Source organism: Geotrypetes seraphini, chromosome 8 (genome assembly GCF_902459505.1).
Source record: "Geotrypetes seraphini chromosome 8, aGeoSer1.1, whole genome shotgun sequence".
In the NCBI taxonomy this organism is placed as follows: domain Eukaryota; kingdom Metazoa; phylum Chordata; class Amphibia; order Gymnophiona; family Dermophiidae; genus Geotrypetes; species Geotrypetes seraphini.
In genome coordinates this window covers 20,989,877-21,011,762 of record NC_047091.1, presented here as the reverse complement: position 1 = coordinate 21,011,762, position 21,886 = coordinate 20,989,877, and the positions used below count along the sequence as shown (strand labels likewise).

Below are 21,886 nucleotides of genomic sequence, written 5' to 3'. Positions count from 1 at the left end.
GGGGGTTGTAACCGTCCATATTTTACTGTAAACTTAACTTTTTCCCTAAAAACAGGGAAAAAGTGAAGTTTTCAGTAAAATGTGGGGGGGTGACAACCCCCAAACCCCCCCACAACGCCCCCACAATGTGGCGCAATCTCTATTAAGTAAAGTGGGGGGTTCCCCCCCCCCCGTCGGAGCCCTAAAAACAGTCATTTTCTGCGGCGCGCACCTCCGCGCTGTGCTCAATTGTCTGCACGCGCCTTTGTCCCGGCGCGCTTTTGACCTGACACCGATGCCCCTGTATAAGACTCTGGTGAGACCAGATAAAACTTGGCTTAGGAGCTGCTGGGCATGATTCGATCAAAAACGCCTAGCAGTTGACTGCCAAGCATGTGGACCTAAAGGTTAGGTGCGGTTAGGCGCCATTTATAGAATCTGGCCCCTTCTCAAGAAGTGCCGTACCATTTGAAGGTGCAGATATTGCGTAAGTTTTGCATTTAAACTGCTGAACCGAGGCTTTTTTATTTTTATTTTTTGGTGTTTTAGGGAAATTGAACTGAAGGCAGCAAGGTGGATCAGCCAGGGTTAATGTGGTATACATAAGAATATAAGAATAGCCTTACTGGGTCAGACCAACGGCCCAACAGCCCTTTTTCACAGTGGCCAATACAGGTCCCTAGTACTTGGCCAAAACCCATGGAGTAGCAACATTCCAGAATCTCAAAGAGTAACAAGATTTCAGAATCCCATAGTGCAACAAGATTCCAGAATTCCAAAAACTAACAAGAATCTAGAATCTCAGAGTGGCAACATTCCATGCTACTGATCCAGGCAAGCAATGGCTTCTTCCATGTCTTTCTCAATAACAGACTATGGACTTTCTTCCAGGAACTTGTCCAAACCTTTCTTAAAACCAGCTACGTTATCCGCTCTTACCACAACCTCTGGCAATATGTTTCAGAGCTTAACTATTCTCTGAGTGAAATTTTTTTTCCTCCTATTGGTTTTAAAAGTATTTCCCTGTAACTTCAAGTGTCCCCTAGTCTTTGTAATTTTTGATGGAGTGAAAAATCGATCCACTTGCACCCGTTCCACTCCACTCAGGTTTTGTAGACTTCAATCATATCTCCCCTCAGCCGTCTCTTTTTCAAGCTGAAGAGCCCTAACCTTTTTAATCGTTCCTCATACAAGAGAAGTTCCATCCCATTATCATCTTGGTTGCTCTTCTTTGAACCTTTTCTAGTGCCGCTATATCTTTCTTGAGATAAGGAGACCAGAAATGAATGCAATACTCTTAGATGAGGTCACACCATGGAGCAATATAGGGGCATTATAACATCCTTTTAAAAAATAATTCCTAGCATCTTGTTTGCTTTTTTGGCTGCCACCACACATTGGGTGGAAGGTTTCATTGTATTGTCTACAATGACACCCAAATCTTTTTCTTGGGCACTAACCCCCAAGGTGGACCCTAACATCCGGTAACTGTAAATTTTCCAATGTGCATTACTTTGCATTTGTCCCCATTAAATTTCATCTGCCACTTGGACACCCAGTCTTCCAATTTCCTAAGATCTGCTGGTAATTTTTCGTAGTCTGCATGCTTTTTAACAACTTTGAACAGTTTAGTGTCATCTGCAAATTTAATCACCTCACTCCTCGTTCCAATTTCCAGATCATTTATAAATAAGTTAAACAGCACCTGTCCCAGTACAGATCTCTGTGGCACTCCACTGTTTACTCTCCTCCATTGAGAAAACTGACCATTTAACCCTACCCTCTGTTTTCTATCCGATAACCCAGGGGTGTCCAATGTCGGTCCTCGAGGGCCGCAATCCAGTCGGGTTTTCAGGATTTCCCCAATGAATATGCATGAGATCTATGTGCATGCACTGCTTTCAATGCATATTCATTGGGGAAATCCTGAAAACCCGACTGGATTGCGGCCCTCGAGGACCGACATTGGACACCCCTGCGATAACCAATTCCTAATCCACAACTGAACTTTGCCACCTATCCCATGACTTTAATTTTCTCAGGAGCCTCTCATGAGGAACTTTGTCAAAAGCTTTCTGAAAATCACCTTTATCCACATGTTTATTCACACCTTCAAAGAAGTGAAGCAAATTGGTGAGTAAAGCAAATGGGGTGATGCGGGAGTGTTGTCATAATGCACCTGAAGCTATGCTGGCACGGTGATATTCAGAGCTGGCTCCCGCATACCTTACTATAGTCCCACCTGTGCCTGATTAGGTCTGCATTACCGGCAGCTGTATAACCACTGGGTCCACCAAAGACCAGGATCTTCAATGCTGGTGACCAGATCTAATTCAGCACCCAGCTGCCAGTGGCTTTATAACCATTGACCGCCACGGGTTGACTATTCCCCAGACTGAGGGATATCCCACAAACTCGAGAGGCTGGAGATGTCCCGAGGGCTGGGTTCTGAACCATATTGCCCACGAGGCCTTTGTGCAGTGGGACAGTTCTCTTGCAAGAGTTTAACTCCACGATTGGACAGCTTTATCATTTCAGGCTGATTCTATAATGTTGGGATGGTTTTGCACCCTCACTTTTTTCACGTTGGGAGAGCTCTGTAATACTGGGTTCTGTAACTTTACGGCAGTGCTGTAATACCGACTGGTTTGCTGCCCAATGCTTACAGAACATAACATAAAAATCTATTTCTAGACCATATAACCAAAAAGTTCTATCTGGTTTACAAAGAATTAAATAATTATTGACATCAGGAAATTGAGAAAAAAAAGAAAGAAATTAGATAAACAGCATTAACAGAATGGAGTTAAATAGTAGATGACATTAAAATGTTAGTTGCACAAAAACTCAGAAAACAAATAAGTTAATTGTCTTCTAAAATGTAAATAGGAGAGTGAGGTTAATAACAGTAACATAGATGACGGCAGATAAAGACCCGAATGGTCCATCCAGTCTGCCCAACCTGATTCAATTTAAATTTTTTTAAAATTTTTTTCTTCTTAGCTATTTCTGGGCAAGAATCCAAAGCTTTACCCGGTACTGTGCTTGGGTTCCAACTGCCGAAATCTCTGTTAAGACTTACTCCAGCCCATCTACACCCTCCCAGCCATTGAAGCCCTCCCCTGCCCATCCTCCACCAAACGGCCATACACAGACACAGACCGTGCAAGTCTGCCCAGTAACTGGCCTAGTTCAATCTTTAATATTATTTTCTGATTCTAAATCTTCTGTGTTCATCCCACGCTTCTTTGAACTCAGTCACAGTTTTACTCTCCACCACCTCTCTCGGGAGCGCATTCCAGGCATCCACTACCCTCTCCGTAAAGTAGAATTTCCTAACATTGCCCCTGAATCTACCACCCCTCAACCTCAAATTATGTCCTTGTCCCAAGTTGCTGCTTGATACAAAAGTGAACATAGATGAATTTGCAACCCCTGACAGGCAGAAAGACGTAGAGAGCGGGCGATCTTCGAGAATGCTTTTGATTCGAACTGAGAAATGTTTCAGTTCGATAGGATGGTGCTTCACCAACAAAAACTTTAGAATAACGGCAGCCCTGCTTGAATCGGTAACCAATGCAGTTCTCGGCAGTAGAGGGTAATATGTTCAAACTTCATATGGCCAAATATACGTCTGACCGCGGCGTTCTGGATGATTCGCAGTCTCAAAATATTTTTATCTACCCCGGCTAGATATATGATATTACAATAATCCAGATGGCCCGATAGCTGGGACCGAATCAGTGATCTAAATGCCGAAACATCAAAATAAGCTCATGTACGTAGTTTCCATACTTAAAAATGAAAACTTTATCTTCTTATTTAAAATAGCATTTATTAGAAATAAAATCCTCCGAGGCCTTTTAATATGTTTATCAAGGACTGAATTTGATGATTTTCATTCACAGCATGAGGGCAGAGATTAAATAGTTCATCTCCTTTCCGCTGACCCCTCCTTTCAACCAGAAGAGCTGATGGAGAGGCATTTAATTCAATTATAAGGATCGTTAAGAGCCAAATAAAAACATTCTACTTGTAACCTGCCATCCAGCAACCCTGCCAGAGGCTCACTATATTTTTGTTTGGTGCTTCTCTGGAGTGGTGGGCACGGTGCCCTCTTTATGTCAATCTCTATTCGCCGTAGACTCAAGAATAAAGCCGGCTTATCTCCCTTGTAGATAATTACTGTACTCGTAATTTATCATCCATGTAAGCGAGGCCGTCTAAATGCCAGGGGCTAAGTTATGGCTCAGAGTGGCAAAACAGCTCATTGAAAGCATTGAGTGAAAACAAGACTTTACGTGTCAACATCAGGAAAGACAAATGGGTGACAAATGGGCTTATCCATGGTTCAAGAACTATATAAAGAAGGAAAGAGTAGAAAATCACACAATACAAAAAAATAATAATAATCTGCTCTCTTCTGATGCTGAGGCAGGTAACCTAGGGCCCAATCCTGAGTAGACACCAAATTCAAAAAGTTTTTTGTTACAGCTAGCACGGAGAAGTTCCTCTACAATTCCCCTGAAGATGCGACCTGCGAAACGGGGTACTTCCATTGGGATTTAAAAACATCTGACACAGTTCTGGATATCCAACTTACGATAAGTGGCCAGATAATATGTGTTGTTGAATACTGCAATTGACTGTGTCTGAATTTTCTATAATTGCGGGTGAGACTGCAATTCCCGATGCTCAGGGAGGAATGGGCCAGTGCTCTGGAGTATTAAGATAAAGTGGAGTTTTTTTCTTAGACCTATGACTGTTATGGGACCACTGTGTGTGCTTGCTTTAGTAGTGGTTTCCTGGCCATTAAAGGGCATAATTTGAGGTTGCAGGGAGGAAGACTCAGGAGCAATGTTAGGAACTTCTTTTTCACGGAGAGGGTGGTAGATGCCCGGAATGCCCTCCTGAGGGAAGTGGTAGAGAGGAAAATGGTGATGGAATTCAAAAAGGTGTGGGCCAAAAATAGATGATCTCTAATTAGAAAATGTAGGATGTAAAGTAAAGAACTAAGGCCGGTATTGGACAGACTTGCACAGTCTTTGTCCCATATATGATGATTTGGTGTAGGATTAGGCTGGGGTGGGCATCAGTGGGAACTCCACTAATATGGAACAGGAGGATGTTACTGGCCAGACTTTATGGTAGATTTCCTGCAAACAACGGGATGGTTGGATGGGCTGGAGTGAGCTTGGACGGCAACTTCAGCATTTGGAACCTAGGACAATACCAGGTGGACTTTACAGTCTATGGCCCAGAAATACCTGAAACCCAAAGAGTAGCAACATTCCAGAGCTGAGATTGTGATGTCATAATGCCTCATTCCACCAATGCCTAAGAGCCAACCTCAGCAGTGATGTCACAATGGCTTGATTAGATGAAAACTTCAGCGTTTGGAACCTAGGACAATACCAGGTGGACTTTAGTCTATGGCCCAGAAATAAAGAGACAAGTTAATCTAATCATGTATTTTTTAATGAGTATAACATGGGCAGACTGGATGGACCGTTCAGGTCTTTATCTGCCGTCATTTACTAAGTTACTGACTTTAACTTGAGGTCTTTTTTTTCACTTTTTGATTTTGGTGAGTACTCATGATTGGGTCCTAGATTACCTTGTCCACGTTTCCCCATCCAGAAATGTGGCGTCAAATCTAGGCCTGACGTCCCGTTGCTTGAATGGGATGATGAAACTCACGGACCTGGTTAAGAGAGCTGATGAAATAACATAACATAACATTTGTATACCACAAAATCATATGGATCCTTGCAGTTTACAATAAGCAAGAAAAGCTGAACTTCAAACAGCAAATTATAATTTGACATATCATAAGTTACCAATTATAAAAATTATCATATAAATAAACTTTGAACGGGGGCTATGGTTTATTAAATGTACGTTGGTATGCTATGGCTTGTCAGATGAGACATATTAATGATTGGTTTAGAGGAACATCTGATTTTTCTGCTACACCACTGGAGTTATCTTTGCTGGCTCCGTTCCATGTGAGCTATTTTCTACATGTGGAGGATCCGAGGATGCGTTCTTTGGTGTCTCACTACCCCATTTTTACGCCGGCCAGAAGGACATGGAGATGGGTCTGTAAAACAGCCAAATTGTCTTCTAGGGTGTCTTTATATTTGCCTATACAGGGCAATGGAGCTTTCCAGCCGGGCATGCAAAATGCCACCTTTCTTAGATGGCAAGCACAAGGTCTACAATATCTTTTTCACCTGTTTTCGGAGGAGGGGAGCCTGGTCACATTTGCTGAGCTGCAACGAACTTTTAACCTACAGGCTAATGATCTCTTCGCCTATTACCAGATCCGTCACTATGTTCAGTCCCTCCCAGTGGCTGCCCTTACTGAAGTCTGCAGGGAGGCGCTTTCGGAACTCTTCAGCCTTTCAGCCCAACAGAGGATTCCTCTACGATTTCATATTGTGGGGATCCGGGATTGCCAACCAAGTACGAATCTGGATATATTAGCGACAGCGTGGGCTGAGGACTTGCATTGCCAGTTGACTGCTCAACAGTTACAACGGGTCCTGAAGAACATTCAGAAGGTGTCACCCAATATTACTCACTGGGAAATGCAATTGAAAATTGTTCTTAGACTTTACATTCCACTGGAACGTGCAGCCCGGATGGGGATTACTGCGTCGCATTCTTGCCTGAAATGCAATCAGGCTCACGCATCTTTGAGTCACATGTTTTGGGCCTGCCCCGCAATCCAACAGTTTTGGAGACATCTTGGCCTATATACCACATCGCTTTGGGGAAGGCGATGGCTTCCGCAACCGAGGGCATTATTTGGATTTTATAATATAGCCTCGCCCAAACCCAGGGGAATGTCAGCATTTATCTCCAGAGCCCTTTTGATGGGAAAAAAAGCCATCCTCACCGACTGGCTCTCCCGTCTTTGTATTATTCATGAGTTCACACTTTCGTGTTCCAAGTGGGGGGGGGGGTAGACTGCTGTTTCCTCCATGTTGTTATTCCCCCTAATTGTTTCTTTATTTGCTAAAGTGTTCTGTGAAGAGTATCATTTTTATTCTTTTTCCAGTTTTAATTCCTTGTTGCTCATTGGGATTCTGTGCGGTACTTGTGACCTTGATTGGCCACTGTTGGAAGCAGGATACTGAGCCAGATGGACCATTGGCCTGCCTTAGAATGGCAATTCTTATGTTACAATAACGTTCTCTTACCATTCGGAAGCAAGATTAGGGTGGCATTCCTAAGCTCCTCTCTATGCAAAAGACTGAGACAGCTGAGGGGGAGATAGGATTGCAGTCTACAAAATCCTGAGTGGAGTAGAACGGGTACAAGTGGATCGATGTTTCACTCCGTCAAAAATTACAAAGACTAGTGGACACTCGATGAAACTGCAGGGAAATACTCTTAAAACCAATAGGAGGAAATATTTTTTCACTCAGAGAATAGTTAAGCTCTGGAACGCGTCGCCAGAGGTTGTGGTAAGAGCGGATAGCGTAGCTGGTTTTAAGAAAGGTTTGGACAAGTTCCTGGAGGAAAAGCCCATAGACATGGGGGAAGCCACTGCTTGCCCTGGATCGGGAGCATGGAATTTTGCACTCTTTGGGGTTCCGGAATCTTGCTATTCTTTGAGAGGCTGGAATGTTGCTACTCCTTGCGTTTTGGCCAGGTACTAGGGACCTGGATTGGCCATTGTAACATCACTGTTGAGGTTGGCTCTGAGGCACTGCGGAATGAGGCATTATGACATCACAATCTCAGCTCTGGAATGTTGCTCTCTTTGGGGTTCCGGAATCTTGCTATTCTTTGAGAGGCTGGAATGTTGCTACTCCTTGCGTTTTGGCCAGGTACTAGGGACCTGGATTGGCCATTGTAACATCACTGATGAGGTTGGCTCTGAGGCACTGCGGAATGAGGCATTATGACATCACAATCTCAGCTCTGGAATGTTGCTCTCATTGGGGTTCCGGAATCTTGCTATTCTTTGAGAGGCTGGAATGTTGCTACTCCTTGCGTTTTGGCCAGGTACTAGGGACCTGGATTGGCCATTGTAACATCACTGATGAGGTTAGCTCTGAGGCACTGCGGAATGAGGCATTATGACATCACAATCTCAGCTCTGGAATGTTGCTCTCTTTGGGGTTCCGGAATCTTGCTATTCTTTGAGAGGCTGGAATGTTGCTACTCCTTGCGTTTTGGCCAGGTACTAGGGACCTGGATTGGCCATTGTAACATCACTGATGAGGTTGGCTCTGAGGCACTGCGGAATGAGGCATTATGACATCACAATCTCAGCTCTGGAATGTTGCTCTCATTGGGGTTCCGGAATCTTGCTATTCTTTGAGATGCTGGAATGTTGCTACTCCTTGGGTTTTGGCCAGGTATTAGGGACCTGGATTGGCCACCATGCGAACAGGCTACTGGGCTTGATGGACCATTGGTCTGACCCAGTAAAGCTATTCTTATGTTCTTATATTTGACATGTACGTGGTAGAACTGAAAGCTACCCTAAGGAAGAGTCCAGTAGGGGAGAACCTGCCAAGATCAGGGGTGAGGAACGGTAGGAAGTCAGGCAATTTCCTACCTGCTGGAAGGCATAAACTAGCACCAGAATCAGTGTTATTACAATCTGCTCTTTCAATTTGTAGGTAGTACTGGCTCAAATGTTACAATCCTGTTGGAATTTTCTTCTTCACTAATATTATAGAAAAGCCTGAAGATGGAGCTTGCCACTAAATACTTGAAATTATAAGCTGTCACGGCTTAATAACATCTTTCTGCAAAACATAAGTTGACTTAATTTAGCATACAGACAGCAGTGAAGCCACAGCTTGAGCTGAAACAGATGTATTATTTCTGCTTTAAAACAAAATTCTCGGTCATTAATAAATAGTCGTGTGGAGTTCTGCAAACCAGAAGAGTGATAGATTTGCCAAGCCTTAATGGATGATTTTAACTGATTTGCTGGAGACAAGAACGGGGCAGGAAGAACGTGCTTTTGAAGCGTCCGTCAGGATATGGGTGTAGAGAAAGGATTCCTAGTCCACAGTGGCGTAAAATCACCACGGCCCATCTCCCGTTACAGGAGTCAAGGGAGGACTCGGACATCCCCCTTTCAGCATCGGGGCACACAGTGTAACATAACGCAGCAACCTGTGCTTTTCAGAGTAAAAATACTGGACATTCACGGTGAATTACAATTCATTAGTTAAAAAAATTACCAAACATTTTAATAATTGTCTAAATGCCAGATAAGTGTTGGAACTCCATATAAAATTACCAAGATGTTTATCCCATATACACATCCCTTAATAGATGGAAAGTCAAATATCAGAGAACCCCGCGTAGGGCGTTTTCTATTAACAAATTCAAGAAAAGAACTACCAGTACGTAAAAAACAGTGAGCGCTTCTTATCACCAGCTCTTTATTTTTCATGAAAAATCTGGTTGATCAACAAATATCATCGTGGACGGCAAAGTGACCCAATTGCACTGCTGTGGGGGGGGGAGTCTTCTACTCGCCAGCCTTTTCCCAGCCCACTGACGGAGGGAGAGAGAAGAGAAACCACAGGTGGGAGTAAATGGTTCGCAGGCGAACACAAACCAGAAATCCAACAGAACTGCAGTGGTGGGTCGAACAGAGAACAAAAGAAAAAAGTGCAGGAATGGCGTACAAGAGGCCACGCCTTTAATAAACAAACATTAAAATGAACATGAAACAGTTTGTATCCAAAGAGGTGGGTGACACGGTCCGTGTTTCGAAGAAACACTCCTTCCTCAGCGGTCCAAAAAGAGTATCATATACTGGGAAACAACTGGAAATGAACTGGTGTAATGAACAGCTAAGCAGGCTCAAAAAACTCCTTTGCCGTTCATTACACCGCTGTTTCCAGTCGTTTTGGACCCCTGAGGAAGGAGTGTTTCTTTGAAACACGGACTGTGTCGGGTCTGGGTTCTCCAACCTTTTTGGATACAAACTGTTTCATGTTCATATCAATGTTTGTTTATTAGAGACTTGGCATCTTGTACACCATTCCTGCCGGGTTTTTTTTTCGTTTGTTCCCAGTCAGTTTTACAGCCCTTGATCGCAGGGTCCCAGAAGGAGCCTTTGCTTATGGACTGTCACTTGTCATTCCACCTCCTTTTCCCCAAAGAGCTTGCTGGATAAGCATCCATAATATACAGTGAACACTGGATTTATCCTAATTTGACACATACTGCTACTTCCATCCATTCAGTTGTCTCTGACCCTTGGATGCTCTGTAGGCCAGTCCTCGCCACGCTTCCCTGTTTTTCATGGTGTCTTCCATACACATACCAGGGATCTAATACCAATATACATAATATGCAGTTTACGGGATTAATTTGACATAGTTACAGTGCAAGATTTATCAGTATAAGTTTTTATCCTATGTGTCACATACCGAGGATCTAGTACACTTCTCCCTCCGTATTCGCGGTTTCAGCAATCGCGGTTTCGATTATTCACGGTTTTTAGCTTGGTGGCTTTCCCCCCCCCCCCCAAAAAAAAAAAAATTACATCAGCTTGCATAGAGAAATCGCTGATTCCAAGCGTTTACAGAGAAAATCGCCGATTCCCAGCACTTTCTTCACCGTGTTTTGCCTCTCCTTCAGGAACAGGCCAGGTCTCCCACCATGTTATTCGCGGTTTCACCATATTCATGATGGTTTTTTAACAGAAAACAGCGAATAACAAATGAAAAAGTTATTTGTGGTTTTGTTAATCCCCTATCACAGCGAATCCGGAGGGAGAAGTGTACCAATATACATGAATATTTCTTTGTAATCTATCGGCCTTACGCAGGGGTTCAGGCGGAGAGGTATGTTTGCATTGGTTTCCTAAAGTTAAGAAGTCGATTCCAGTGGCTCGGCATGAAGTGGGAGTAGGAACGTCAATTGGCGGTTGCAGCCGAAGGGCACGTCCAGGGGGCGTTTTGAGGCATATTTCATCCTGGGAGCGGAGGGCACATATGGAGGAAGCTTAGTCATCACGTATCTCGGCGCCATGTTGGGAGGGGGAGGTCAGACTTCCCAGTTGCTGGAAAATGTAGAAAAAACTGCTGGGTCTGCACTCCGTGGCCTGGTGAGGCTGAAAGGCGCCCCACCCCCAACTTTGCCCCTTCCCTTCCCCCGTACCTCTTTAATTTTCCAGGCACGATCAGCATCACGAACATGTTACGCACATTGGTGTTCGGGTCCCATGCCCAGGAAGTGACATCAGAGGGAGAGCTGGCACGAAGCGGGCAGCAAATTCGTGATGCTGGTTGCACCTGGAAAATTAAAGAGGTACGGGGGAAGGGAAGGGGGGGCTCGCACGGAAGGGGGAGTTGGGGGGGGGAGCGGGAGGGGGCCAGAGAAGAGGGCGGGGAGGGGCGCCATCTCCACAGGTTCCATTCACCCTCGCTACGCCACTGGGAGTGGGCATTGCTATACATTACCCCCCCCCCCCATCTGTCTGCCTGTTCAAATTAGATTGCAAGCTCTTCTGAGCAGGGACCGCCTATTGAATATTAAGTGTACAGTGCTGCGTACGCCTTTCAGCGCTGTAGAAATGATAAATGGTAGGAGTCATAGTGCAGGGCACACTGTGGATTGGGCATTGCCGTGGCAAGCAGTAAATAAAATGATGCCCTTTGCTTCTACCCCTCATCCATCATCAACCGCTGCAGTCACGTTTCATTCTGTATAAGAAAGTCGGTGGCGCCTTCACGTCTGTCCTGCCACATCAGCTTTCTAATCCATCACACCCCCTCCCTCCCCCCTTGAGCCTTGGATGGGAACCTCTTAATTCTTTTCATGCACTGGACCAACCTGTTACACACAGACAACCAAGACAAGAGGAGCGGCTGTTTAAATCTAACGCAAGCGACCAGCGGGAAATTCTGCCCAGGACTGAAAATGAAAAGCCCCTGCTTGAGTGATTTTCAATCAGAGCTGCTGAAAGGGGAGGCACACTGGGCCTCAGATGGCCCTCGCTTGAAATGCTGCACACGCTGCGGGGATAACGGCACTTAACACGTTAATTGTTTATTCATGAAGATGTCACTGTGAAAGGTTGTTGACCCACACACACCGGTGGACCACGCACCCATCTGCCCGAAAACAGCTCTTACTGGGAGGCGAGGTCCCTCCAACAGAGCCACTCGCTCCAGTCCTTTTTTTTTTTCTTAGGGGACGGAAACGGGAGAGGTGAATTTATTGTTGTTACAGAGAAGTTTGAAGCCTTCAAAATGCTTTGTGGCATCCTAAACTTGGTGGTAACAGTTGTGAGTGAAACAGCATTAAAAACCATCTCCAAGGAACGGAGAGGCTTTTTATCCAAGGCAGCTGGGACGCTTTCTTGGGATAGGCTGTCATTTTTAAACATCAGGGAAATCTCAATGACATGGGTTTAACTTAGGGGGGGGTTCATAGACAACTCCGCGAAAGACAAAGGCGCGCGCCGACAACTGAGCACAAGACGGAGGCGCGTGCCGAAGAAAATTACAGTTTTTAGGGGATCCGACGGAGGGTTTTGTTGGGGAGCCCCCCCAGTTTACTTAATAGAGATCGCGCCGGCGTTATGGAGGGTTTGGGGGGTTGTAACTGTCCACATTTTACTGTAAACTTAACTTTTTCCCTAAAAACAGGGGAAAAGTGAAGTTTTCAGTAAAATGTGGAGGGTTACAACCCCCCAAACCCCCCACAATGCGGCGCGATCTCTATTAAGTAAAGTGGGGGGTTCCGCCCCCCACGCCCTCCCGTCGGAGCCCTAAAAACAGTAATTTTCGGCAGCGTGCACACCCGCGCTGCGCTCAATTGTCTGGGCGCGCCTTTGTCCCAACGCGCTTTTGACCTGACACCCTTAGGGGGTGGGGGTGGGAATTTATCAAACATGGTTAGTGCATGCTAAATCTGTTAGTGCCCTTTGACGAAATCTCCCCCTCGGCGTCATTTCACATCCAAAAATGACCCTGGGTCAGACCAACGGTCCATCAAGCCCAGTAGCCCGTTCTCATGGTGGTCAATCCAGGTCACTAGTACCTGGCCCAAACCCAAAAAGTAGCAAGATTCCATACAGAATCCCAAGGAATAGCAAGATTCCGGAATCTCAAAGAGTAGCAACATTCCATGCAGAATTCCCCTGGAATAGCAAGATTCCAGAATCCCAGAGAGTAACAAGATGCTAGAATCCCAAAGAGTAGCAACATTCCATACAGAATCCCAAGGAACAGCAAGATTCCGGAATCCCAAAGAGTAACAACATTCTAGAATCTCAGAGTGGCAACATTCCATGCTACCGATCCAGGGCAAGCAGTGACTTCCTTCATGTCTTTCTCAATAACAGACTATGGACTTTTCCTTCAGGAAATTGTCCAAGCCTTTCTTAAAACCAGCTACACTCTCCGCTCTTAATGCGTTCCAGAGCTTAACTATTCCTCCTATTGGTTTTACAAGTATTAACCTGTAGCTTCATTGACGGAGTGAAAAGTCAATCCTCCACAGTTGCGTTTTCTTTGAGGTCAGTATTCCTATAAACACTATATAGGTCAGTATATCTTTAGGGGAAAAGAAATACACTGGTAGTTTGGTATGCTGTTGACTGACCAATAGTACACAAGAATCAGCAAATACACGTCCAATATTTACAAACCGTGGTTAACCATCGCAGCCAAAACATTGTGCAAAGATGGTTGGGCAATCCCAGCGAAAACTGAAACCTTATAAAGTCAAAGCAAACCCTAACCAAGCCTGGTCAGCTACAGGCAAAGTGTTAACCAAACCCAAACCTCGCTTGGGGTCACAAGGTCCTACATCAAACCATGATCTACCAGGCCTAATACTGTTTAAACTTGGTTTCATGGTTTTGATGTCGTACCGGAATGTAACTCTCTGACCAGCAGGTTCACTAATGAGCAGAATTTTGTGCTTTTTTAGCCTGTAAGATAAAATGTCAGTATTTAGCTTTCTTGAAGAAACTGCCCAAGAACCACGGAAGCCCAGTTTCTTGTGCTCTTGGATAAGTCACTTAACCCCTCAGGGACAGGAAAATACCTACTGGAACTCACCTTGAGTATTGGAGAAAGACATAAGCAAAATCTAAAATCTCCCATAACTTTGGGGTGAACTGGCTAAATAATACTGCAATTGATTGCATTTGTTCATGCCTATTTATGATATCAAGTCTTGGTTAAGAGGGCCCCTACCCCTAAAATAGGAAGTAGAGAATGACACGGGGACAAATTTTTCCCTGTCCCTGCAGAATCTCAACTTCCTCATCCCGTCCCCTTGAGTTTTTTTCGCCGTTGCTGTCCCTGCCCCATTCCTTTACCACACAAGCCTCAAATGCTTATGATTTTAAAGTGTTTGAGGCTTCTGCGGATGAGGCCGGAGCTTAGGCATTGGTGGAATGAGGCATTATGACATCACAATCGGAGCTCTAGAATGTTAATACTTAGGATTTTAAAGTGTTTGAGGCTTGTGTGGATGAGGACGGAGTTTGCAGGGATGGGGTAAACACAGGAAAAGAACTCGCGGGGATAGAAAATGAGTTCCCGCGGGGACGGGGAAAAATTTGTCCCCGTGTCACAGTTGTGGGATACATCCTAGAAACATTTCTTTCCAAAAGGTTTCTTACATCCCTATTCTTTCAAGGATGGTGGACAGATTACATGCCTTTCCAGATGTGATCCAGTCCACATCTGTCCAGCATATTCTCAGGCCTTCTTAGAGGTTTGGGGGTCTGCAACGTCTCTCCAAAACTGTCTTATGCCGTAGTTGTGTCCCGTGCAACTCATCTGCTGGCGTGCCCCATCCTGTCCGCTTCGCCTCCGCCAATGAAAGAAGATTGTGGGCTGGGAGTCATTTTTGGCCCCTCCCTATTTATGCTCTGGGTGGCCACGCCTCTGTGCGCTGCACCTTCTAACGGTCGCTAATATTTTTAAAACATAGTTTCGTGGGCAGATGCGTCTAATGCAAATGCCTCATCTACAAGTCAAAGCCCCCAACCCATTTGCATTTCACGTTGTTACTTACGTGGAAGTAAACTGAAAAGCCTTTTAGAGAAGCAAGGAATTTACTGGAATTCAAATCACTGGTTAAAATATGCTTTTCTAATCCTCGGGGCTTTTGAGGCGCAAGGGGGAAATTACTGATTCAGTGTGGGGTCAGCGCATCTGAGCCTGGGGGATGGTAGCTCATTTTTTCCCACCGCTGCTGGTCCTCTGATACATCTCATTCACCTAGGGACTGGACCTAGCCAGACGTAGCTTCCTGTCTCAGCTTGACCTAAGAGGATGCTGGCAACTCTTCTTTTAGGAATTTGGAGCTAGACAAAGGTCACACCTGAATAAAGGCCTTCTCAATGTCTGGAAGTGCGTTTTATCATGACGGTATAATGGAGACTTCTGCTAAAGTTGCCTAGAGCTAAGACACAGAGATGTTCTGATTGGAGAATGACACGGGGACAAATTTTCCTTGTCCCCGCTGGAACTCATTGTCCCGTCCCGTCCCCAGGAGATCTTTTCCTGTCTCTGCCCCATTCCTACAAACTCCGTCCTCATCTGCACAAGCCTCAAACACTTAAAAAAATCATAAGTGTTCAAGGCTTGTGCAGTTAAGGCAGAGCTTACAGGAATGGGGCAGAGAAAGGGCCAAAACTCACGGGGACGGAACGGGGAAATTGAGTTCCTGCGGGGACGGGGAAAAATTTGTCCCTGTGTCATTCTCTAAACTGCATCGCTTTAGAAATCAAAATGTAATGAAAGTAAGCCAAGTAAAGGGCAATGAAGCCATTGTGACATCACTGATGAGGTTGGCTCTTATTGGTGGAATGAGGCATTATGATGTCACAATACCAGCTCTGGTTATCAGAGCCTGAAACTCTTCACACTATTCAGTTTTCTATACTGTTCGCCCAAGTAGAGAATGACACAGGGAAAAACTTTTCTCCATCCCCGCGGGAACCCATTTTCATGTCCCTGCCTCATTCCTACAAACTCCGTCCTCATCTGCACAAGCCTCAAATACTTTAAAATCATAAGTTTTGAAGGCTTGTGCAGTTAAGGCAGAGCTTACAGCAATGGGGCAGAGACAGCGACAAAACTTGCGGGGAAATCGAGTTCCTGCGGATATGGAGAAAAATTTGTCCCTGTGTCATTCTCTAGCTCTGATGTCATTATTACACATTTATCCTGGATTAGGTGGCTAAATGATTGCCTTCAGCTCAGAGGAGCCGTTCTTCAGATTGCAAATATGTTTTTATTCTCAAAGCACTTCTAATGCACTCAGCATTGGGCGGGATCAATGCCTTGACTAATGACTAGCGCCATTTTCTACTATCGCCAATCTGCTGTAGCCCTTTGACTTCCAGGCTCCCGCACAGCGCCAGTCGTTCCTGAAGAAGGGGGAGTGCTCCCCCGAAACGGAGTCCCGTTGGACGTTTGGTGACTTGCTGACTGCTTACCAGAGAAGCTAAGTATCTTCTTTTGGCTTCAATAGATTGAATTTGGACACTTGTATCTTTTGCCCCCCTGGTTCAGGGGAAGAGACTGCTCGCAGTGCACGTTTTTGATTTGTTTGCACCATAGCACTTTTGTGTTATTTAGCACTAAATTCACAGAGAGCCCTAGGATGTTTCACAGTTGACACCTTCTAGGTGCAAATCAGTGGCAGCCGTTTCCTCCGGAGGTCGGAGGTTGGTTGTGTGACTGAGGGCTCTCTTTACAAATCATTTCTCATTTACTTAGGATTATCTTAAGCGAGTATTTGTTTTACTCCAAACCGTTCTTGTGGGCAGTCTCTCTCCCTGAACACAGTTTTCCTTCTTGGGGCTTGGGAGATTCTTTTTCTCATTGACTAATGATCAGGCAAGGGGTCAGTGGGCCCGTCGCCAGTGCGCTGAACTTGGACCTTCAGTTCAGCTTTCGCAGTTCTGCGTTCCAAACCTCACCAGGCACCATGTAACAAGGAGGAAGGGGAAAAGGTTTCTCTGAACGCCAGGTTTTCTCGTCTTAAGACTTCAAGGCATAATGTTGGCTTCTCGGTCTGTGAAGCGGTGAGATTTCTGTTCTTTTTAACTAACCGAGCTGCCCGTTCAAATGCTTGCTTTTAATTTGTGGTCCTAACATATAATGAGTTCCATCGGTAGACTGCGAACCGACACCCGTGTTTGTCTTCGTTGAACAGAACCTATCAATTATTCAGTTACATACTTGGGAGAGGTCCATGCTGGAATGAGGAATAAACTCTGCCAGACAGAGTTGCCTGTTTAGCTTTGGTTTTGAGATGATTTGATTTTGCTTTGTGCCCACAGTGAAGCCTAAGGCTGAAAACCCTCCTTGTGAAGAGGGCCAAAACCAAGATACATTTTCAGCTATGACTGAATTTGGGTTTAGTCTGCATGTGTAAGACTCAAGGACTAGTCTAAACATTGTCTTAACGAGCTTGGTGCTGGATTTCATAACTCTGGCTACTGGTATGTGAATTTGCTACTCCCTGTATAGGTTTATAGGAATGTCTAGAAGTGCAGCATTTCTATAGGCGGATAGAGGTGTGAGAAGGAGCCACTACATGAATAGGTGGATAGGAATGTCCAAAAGGGCTGCATTCCCTATAGGTGGATAGAGGCATGTGAAGGAGACACTACCTCTATAGGTGGATAGGAATGTCCGAAAGGGCTGCATTCCCTAGATGTGGGTAAATGCATGTGAAGGAGCCACTCCCTGTATAGGTGGATAGGAATGTCCGAAAGGGCTGCATTCCCTATAGGTGGATAAATGCATGTGAAGGAGCCACTCCCTGTATAGGTGGATAGGAATGTCCAGGAATGTCCGAAAGGGCTGCATTCCCTATAGGTGGATAGAGGCATGTGAAGGAGGCACTCCCTCTATAGGTGGATAGGAATGTCCGAAAGGGCTGCATTCCCTATAGGTAGATGGAGGCGTGCGAAGGAGGCTGTCCCCATGCTCCCTAGAGGTAGATAGGGGGGTGTGGTGGAACTTCTTCCCTGTGGTCAAAAAGCTGTGTGCTCTCTTTCTATAGGCAGATAGAGATGTATGAAAGAATTGCTCTCCTCCTATTGTAGGGTCATGAAATGGTTAACTGTTGTTTAAAATATTGCTCTGGTCTACATAGCTGAAGAAAGTGTACAATCTATTGACTTCATCTGCCTAAAATGTATGTCCCTACCTTACCACATTGTAAGCTGAATAGATAAGAGTTTGAGCCATGATGCATCCTGCCCTTCTGTACATTTAACATTTAGAACTGTAAGAGTTAGATAAGTGACCTGCTAGTGTGAGCTTAGGACCAATAATAATTGTAGAAAAGTTATAGAAGTAACAAATGAAAATTGTAGTTTTTGCATATATTAGTTTGAAAAAGGGCATAAAAGTCCGTGCATTTCCTGTTTCTGACACTCTAGTAGGCAGGCTATTAACTGCACTAGAGTCCGGTATACCGTAATAAATTTCTTGTACTTTCTTCACGCCTCTGACTTTGTGTGTCCAAGTGACCTTTCACTATAGGTAGATAGTGCTACGTGGCAAAGGCTCGTCTTTCCTATAGCTGGATAGGAATGGCTGATAAAGTTGGCTCCACTCCTACAATGGATGAGGGGTTTGTCTTGCTTTCCCCTGCTTCCCCCATTGGATATACATATGAAGGGACTATTTCTCTGTGAGTGGCTAGAGGTGTGTGAAGAGATTGTCTTCTTGCAGATAGATAGGGGTGTGTGTGCCATGTGAGTAAAGGAGTTTCTCCCTCCACTGAGTGGATTGGAGGTGCCCAATTTAGCCAGCACTTGAGGGACACCAAATGCACTTGTTCAGGTTTGCAAGAAGGAGAAGTCATGAACTGAAATGTGACTGCAGCAGCCACTAGTGTGTTTCTCCAGAGGTGACTTAGTGTTGCTGGGGGCTCTGGGCAAGAAAGTCCGTTTTTGAAGTCTCATAAGAAAGTCAGACATTTTCAATTTCAGTTTCACTTTATGCTATCCATCAGAGGTGCCCTTGGTGGTAGCGCCCCCATGTGCCCTCTTATCCGCCCCTCCCGCCCCATCCATGCCAACTCCCCCCCGTGCCTTCCTCTCCCCACTCCTTCCGCATCGCACACGTTCCCTCCCTTCCCACCCCGTACCTCTTAAAATCTTTGCAGCTTCTGCAGCCTCCTGCTCAGACTGGCTTTCCCTTTGATGTCACTTCCTGACCCCGCGACCTGGAAGTAATTTCAGAGGGTGCCAGGCCAGTGCGAGCAGCAGGCTAGAAGTAGTTTCTCATGCTGGCAAAGATTTTAAATAGGAAGGGAGGGTTCAAGCATGGAGGGAGGGTTGGAGAGGTGCCGGCGCCCCCACCAACATGGCACCCAGGGCGGTCCACCTTCCTGCTCCCTGACTACGCCACTGCTATCCATTGAACTTCAAAGAAATCTATTTCATGCATCTTATTAATGCTCTTTAGGGGAATTAAATAAATAGTTGAATGGTAAGATGCAAATGAAATTTATTCTTTGCAAAAAAAAAAAATCACCCCTACCTAATTTGGGGGTTATGAAAAGTATGAGGTCTTGGACTAGACCACCCTTTAAGGCTGCTACCCTTCATTACTTTTTCCATGGTAACTGCATTTATTGTGAAAAGCCAGAAACCCCCAGAGATTGTTTTGACAGACTCATGGAAGCCGTCCCTGAGGTTCCCCTCTGCAACTCTCCAAGCACAGACACCGGGGCCCCAAAGGGACACTGAAGATCTTCCCATAGACACACAGGCGAACAGATGCGATTGTAGGGATGGAGGCGACACATTTGTCTCAAACCGACATTACCTTTTTGTCCAGCTCCCCAGAGCTCCATTTCTTACATCAAAACAGAGCACGTTGCTTGGGCTGAAGACACCTGATTATGCCAGTCAGTTCTAGGTGAGAATACAGTGATGGCATTTGTTTTGCAAGCTTGAGGAAAAGGAGGGAGACTTTATTGCTACAGAATGATCGGCTTCAGTCCCTGTGTTTGATCATTTGAATGGTGTCTTACATTCTTTGGTAGCTCTGAATCTCTCTTGTATCCTGATCTGGAAGTTATTGATGCAGTGGAAAAATGCCCCCTTTCTCGTTTCCTCCATGGATGTCCCCACTGGTGTACAGTGGCAAAACCTGCCTCGGATTTTGGGTGACATTCTGATGTCACGGACGCCTCTAGAAAGATTTTGGAAGACCAAACCAGCACAGGCAGCCATTTGAAAATCGCAGGTTGCAAATACCGAACCTTTCTGGATAGAACATTCAAGTTTCAAGCTGGTAGGCAGCAAACTTGGCTAGGCTACTTCATTGATGGCGCCAGGTTGACATAGGGCACCTTTCGGAAAGAAATAAAGACCACACTATTCAATAAATTCATTTCCTAGCCAGACTTCCTCCCCCCTTTTCAAAGCTACCGCTTATCTTACTGAATCCACTTTTCCTCATTGACGGCATCCTGTCTTCACTTACTGTTCAATGTCTTCTTCACAATTTGTATCCAGCTATTCGCTGGTTTTTTCAACCATTTCAATGTAACATGTCAAAAATTATATAGTAACCTATGTATATCTTTCCTCTTGCCAATTTGCACCATGTAATCACTGACCGCCCAGTGACCTCTTCTTTATCTATACACTGTACTTCGCTGACTGTACAGCTAATCTTCACTGTGAACCGCCTAGAAGTTGCAAGATTATGGCAGTATAGAAAAAGTAAAGTTATTATTATTATAACAGTGACATTGTATCCTCGTAATGTTTCTGATATCTGATGTGCCCTACAGTAACTAGCATTGACCAATATTTTCAATTGTCCTATGTACAGTAAAACCTTGGTTTGTGAGCACAATTCGTTCTGGAAACATGCTTGTAATCCAAAACACTCGTATATTAAAGCAAATTTCTCCATATGAAATAATGGAAACTCAGACGATTCATTCCACAGCCCCACACCTTTCGTACAAAATACTGTACGTACTTGTATTGCAAGACCTCGCTCGTTTAAAACAGTCACTACACTCCTGCCGCGTCAGAGAGAGAAGAACCATGCAGTTGTCATGCGCGTATACTGTATATACTCGTATTGCAAGACCTCGCTCGTTTATCAAGTTAAAATTTAATAAAACATTTTGCTCGTCTTGCAAAACACTCGCACAGCAAGTTACTCGCAATCCAAGGTTGTACTGTATATTCATTAGACTGTCTGAGTCACCTGTGTTCCTCAGGGTCCCTCATTTACATCTCAGAATTTTGTAAAATGGCAAAAGGCCGCCACAGACTGCACAAGGCAAAGAAACCTTTCAGTAGGGATCGTGACGACTCTACATTGCCCTAGTATGAGTTACTAGGTAGTCTGCTTGGCTGCTAAGCTGGGACTTTTTCTGTGGCGGAACTGGCCTCAGTCCCTCCACTTACTTTCAGCACCCCCCCCCCCCCCCCAAGATAGACTTCTGTTCCCATGCAAAACTTCAAGACCACTTCGATCAACACAACATCTTTTCACAATTCCCTGTGTTCGACCGTAATTTTACGACACAACTCGTAAAACCATTTACTCAGTGGTAGCACCTACATTATGGAAATCTCTCCTGATAACCCTGAGTCAGGAAACTAATGTTCATAGAGAATGACACGGTGACAAAATTCATCACCGTTCCCATCCCCGCGGATAACCGCGGGAAATAATCCCATGTCATTTTTTAGTGTCTATTTCAACCTCAGTCCTTCTACACCAGCATTCTTCAAAGCAAAGCTTGAGGGTCAGAGGTTGTGGCCATTCATACTCTGATTCTTATGTGAGCCAAGGATAATGAAGCCATTGTGACATCACTGATGTGATTGGTTCTTAGGCACTGGTGGAATGAGGCATTATGACATCACAATATCTGCTCTGGATACCAG

At 44.9% G+C, this 21,886-nt stretch overlaps 1 protein-coding gene across 2 annotated transcripts in view; it reads left to right on the top strand.

Moving 5' to 3' along the window:
• COL8A2 (collagen type VIII alpha 2 chain) overlaps positions 1-21,886 on the top strand; it is a 95,580-nt gene that overhangs the window by 49,986 nt on the left and 23,708 nt on the right. Inside the window, exon 1 of one of the 2 annotated variants that reach the window (XM_033957022.1) lies at positions 16,927-17,029. The exons of the other annotated variant lie outside the window; for it this stretch is intronic. Within the exon in view, the coding sequence (XP_033812913.1) occupies positions 17,004-17,029 (26 nt within the window). The 5' untranslated portion in view covers positions 16,927-17,003. Of the gene's footprint in view, positions 1-16,926; positions 17,030-21,886 lie in introns of those variants that run through there. 2 annotated transcript variants of the gene reach the window in all.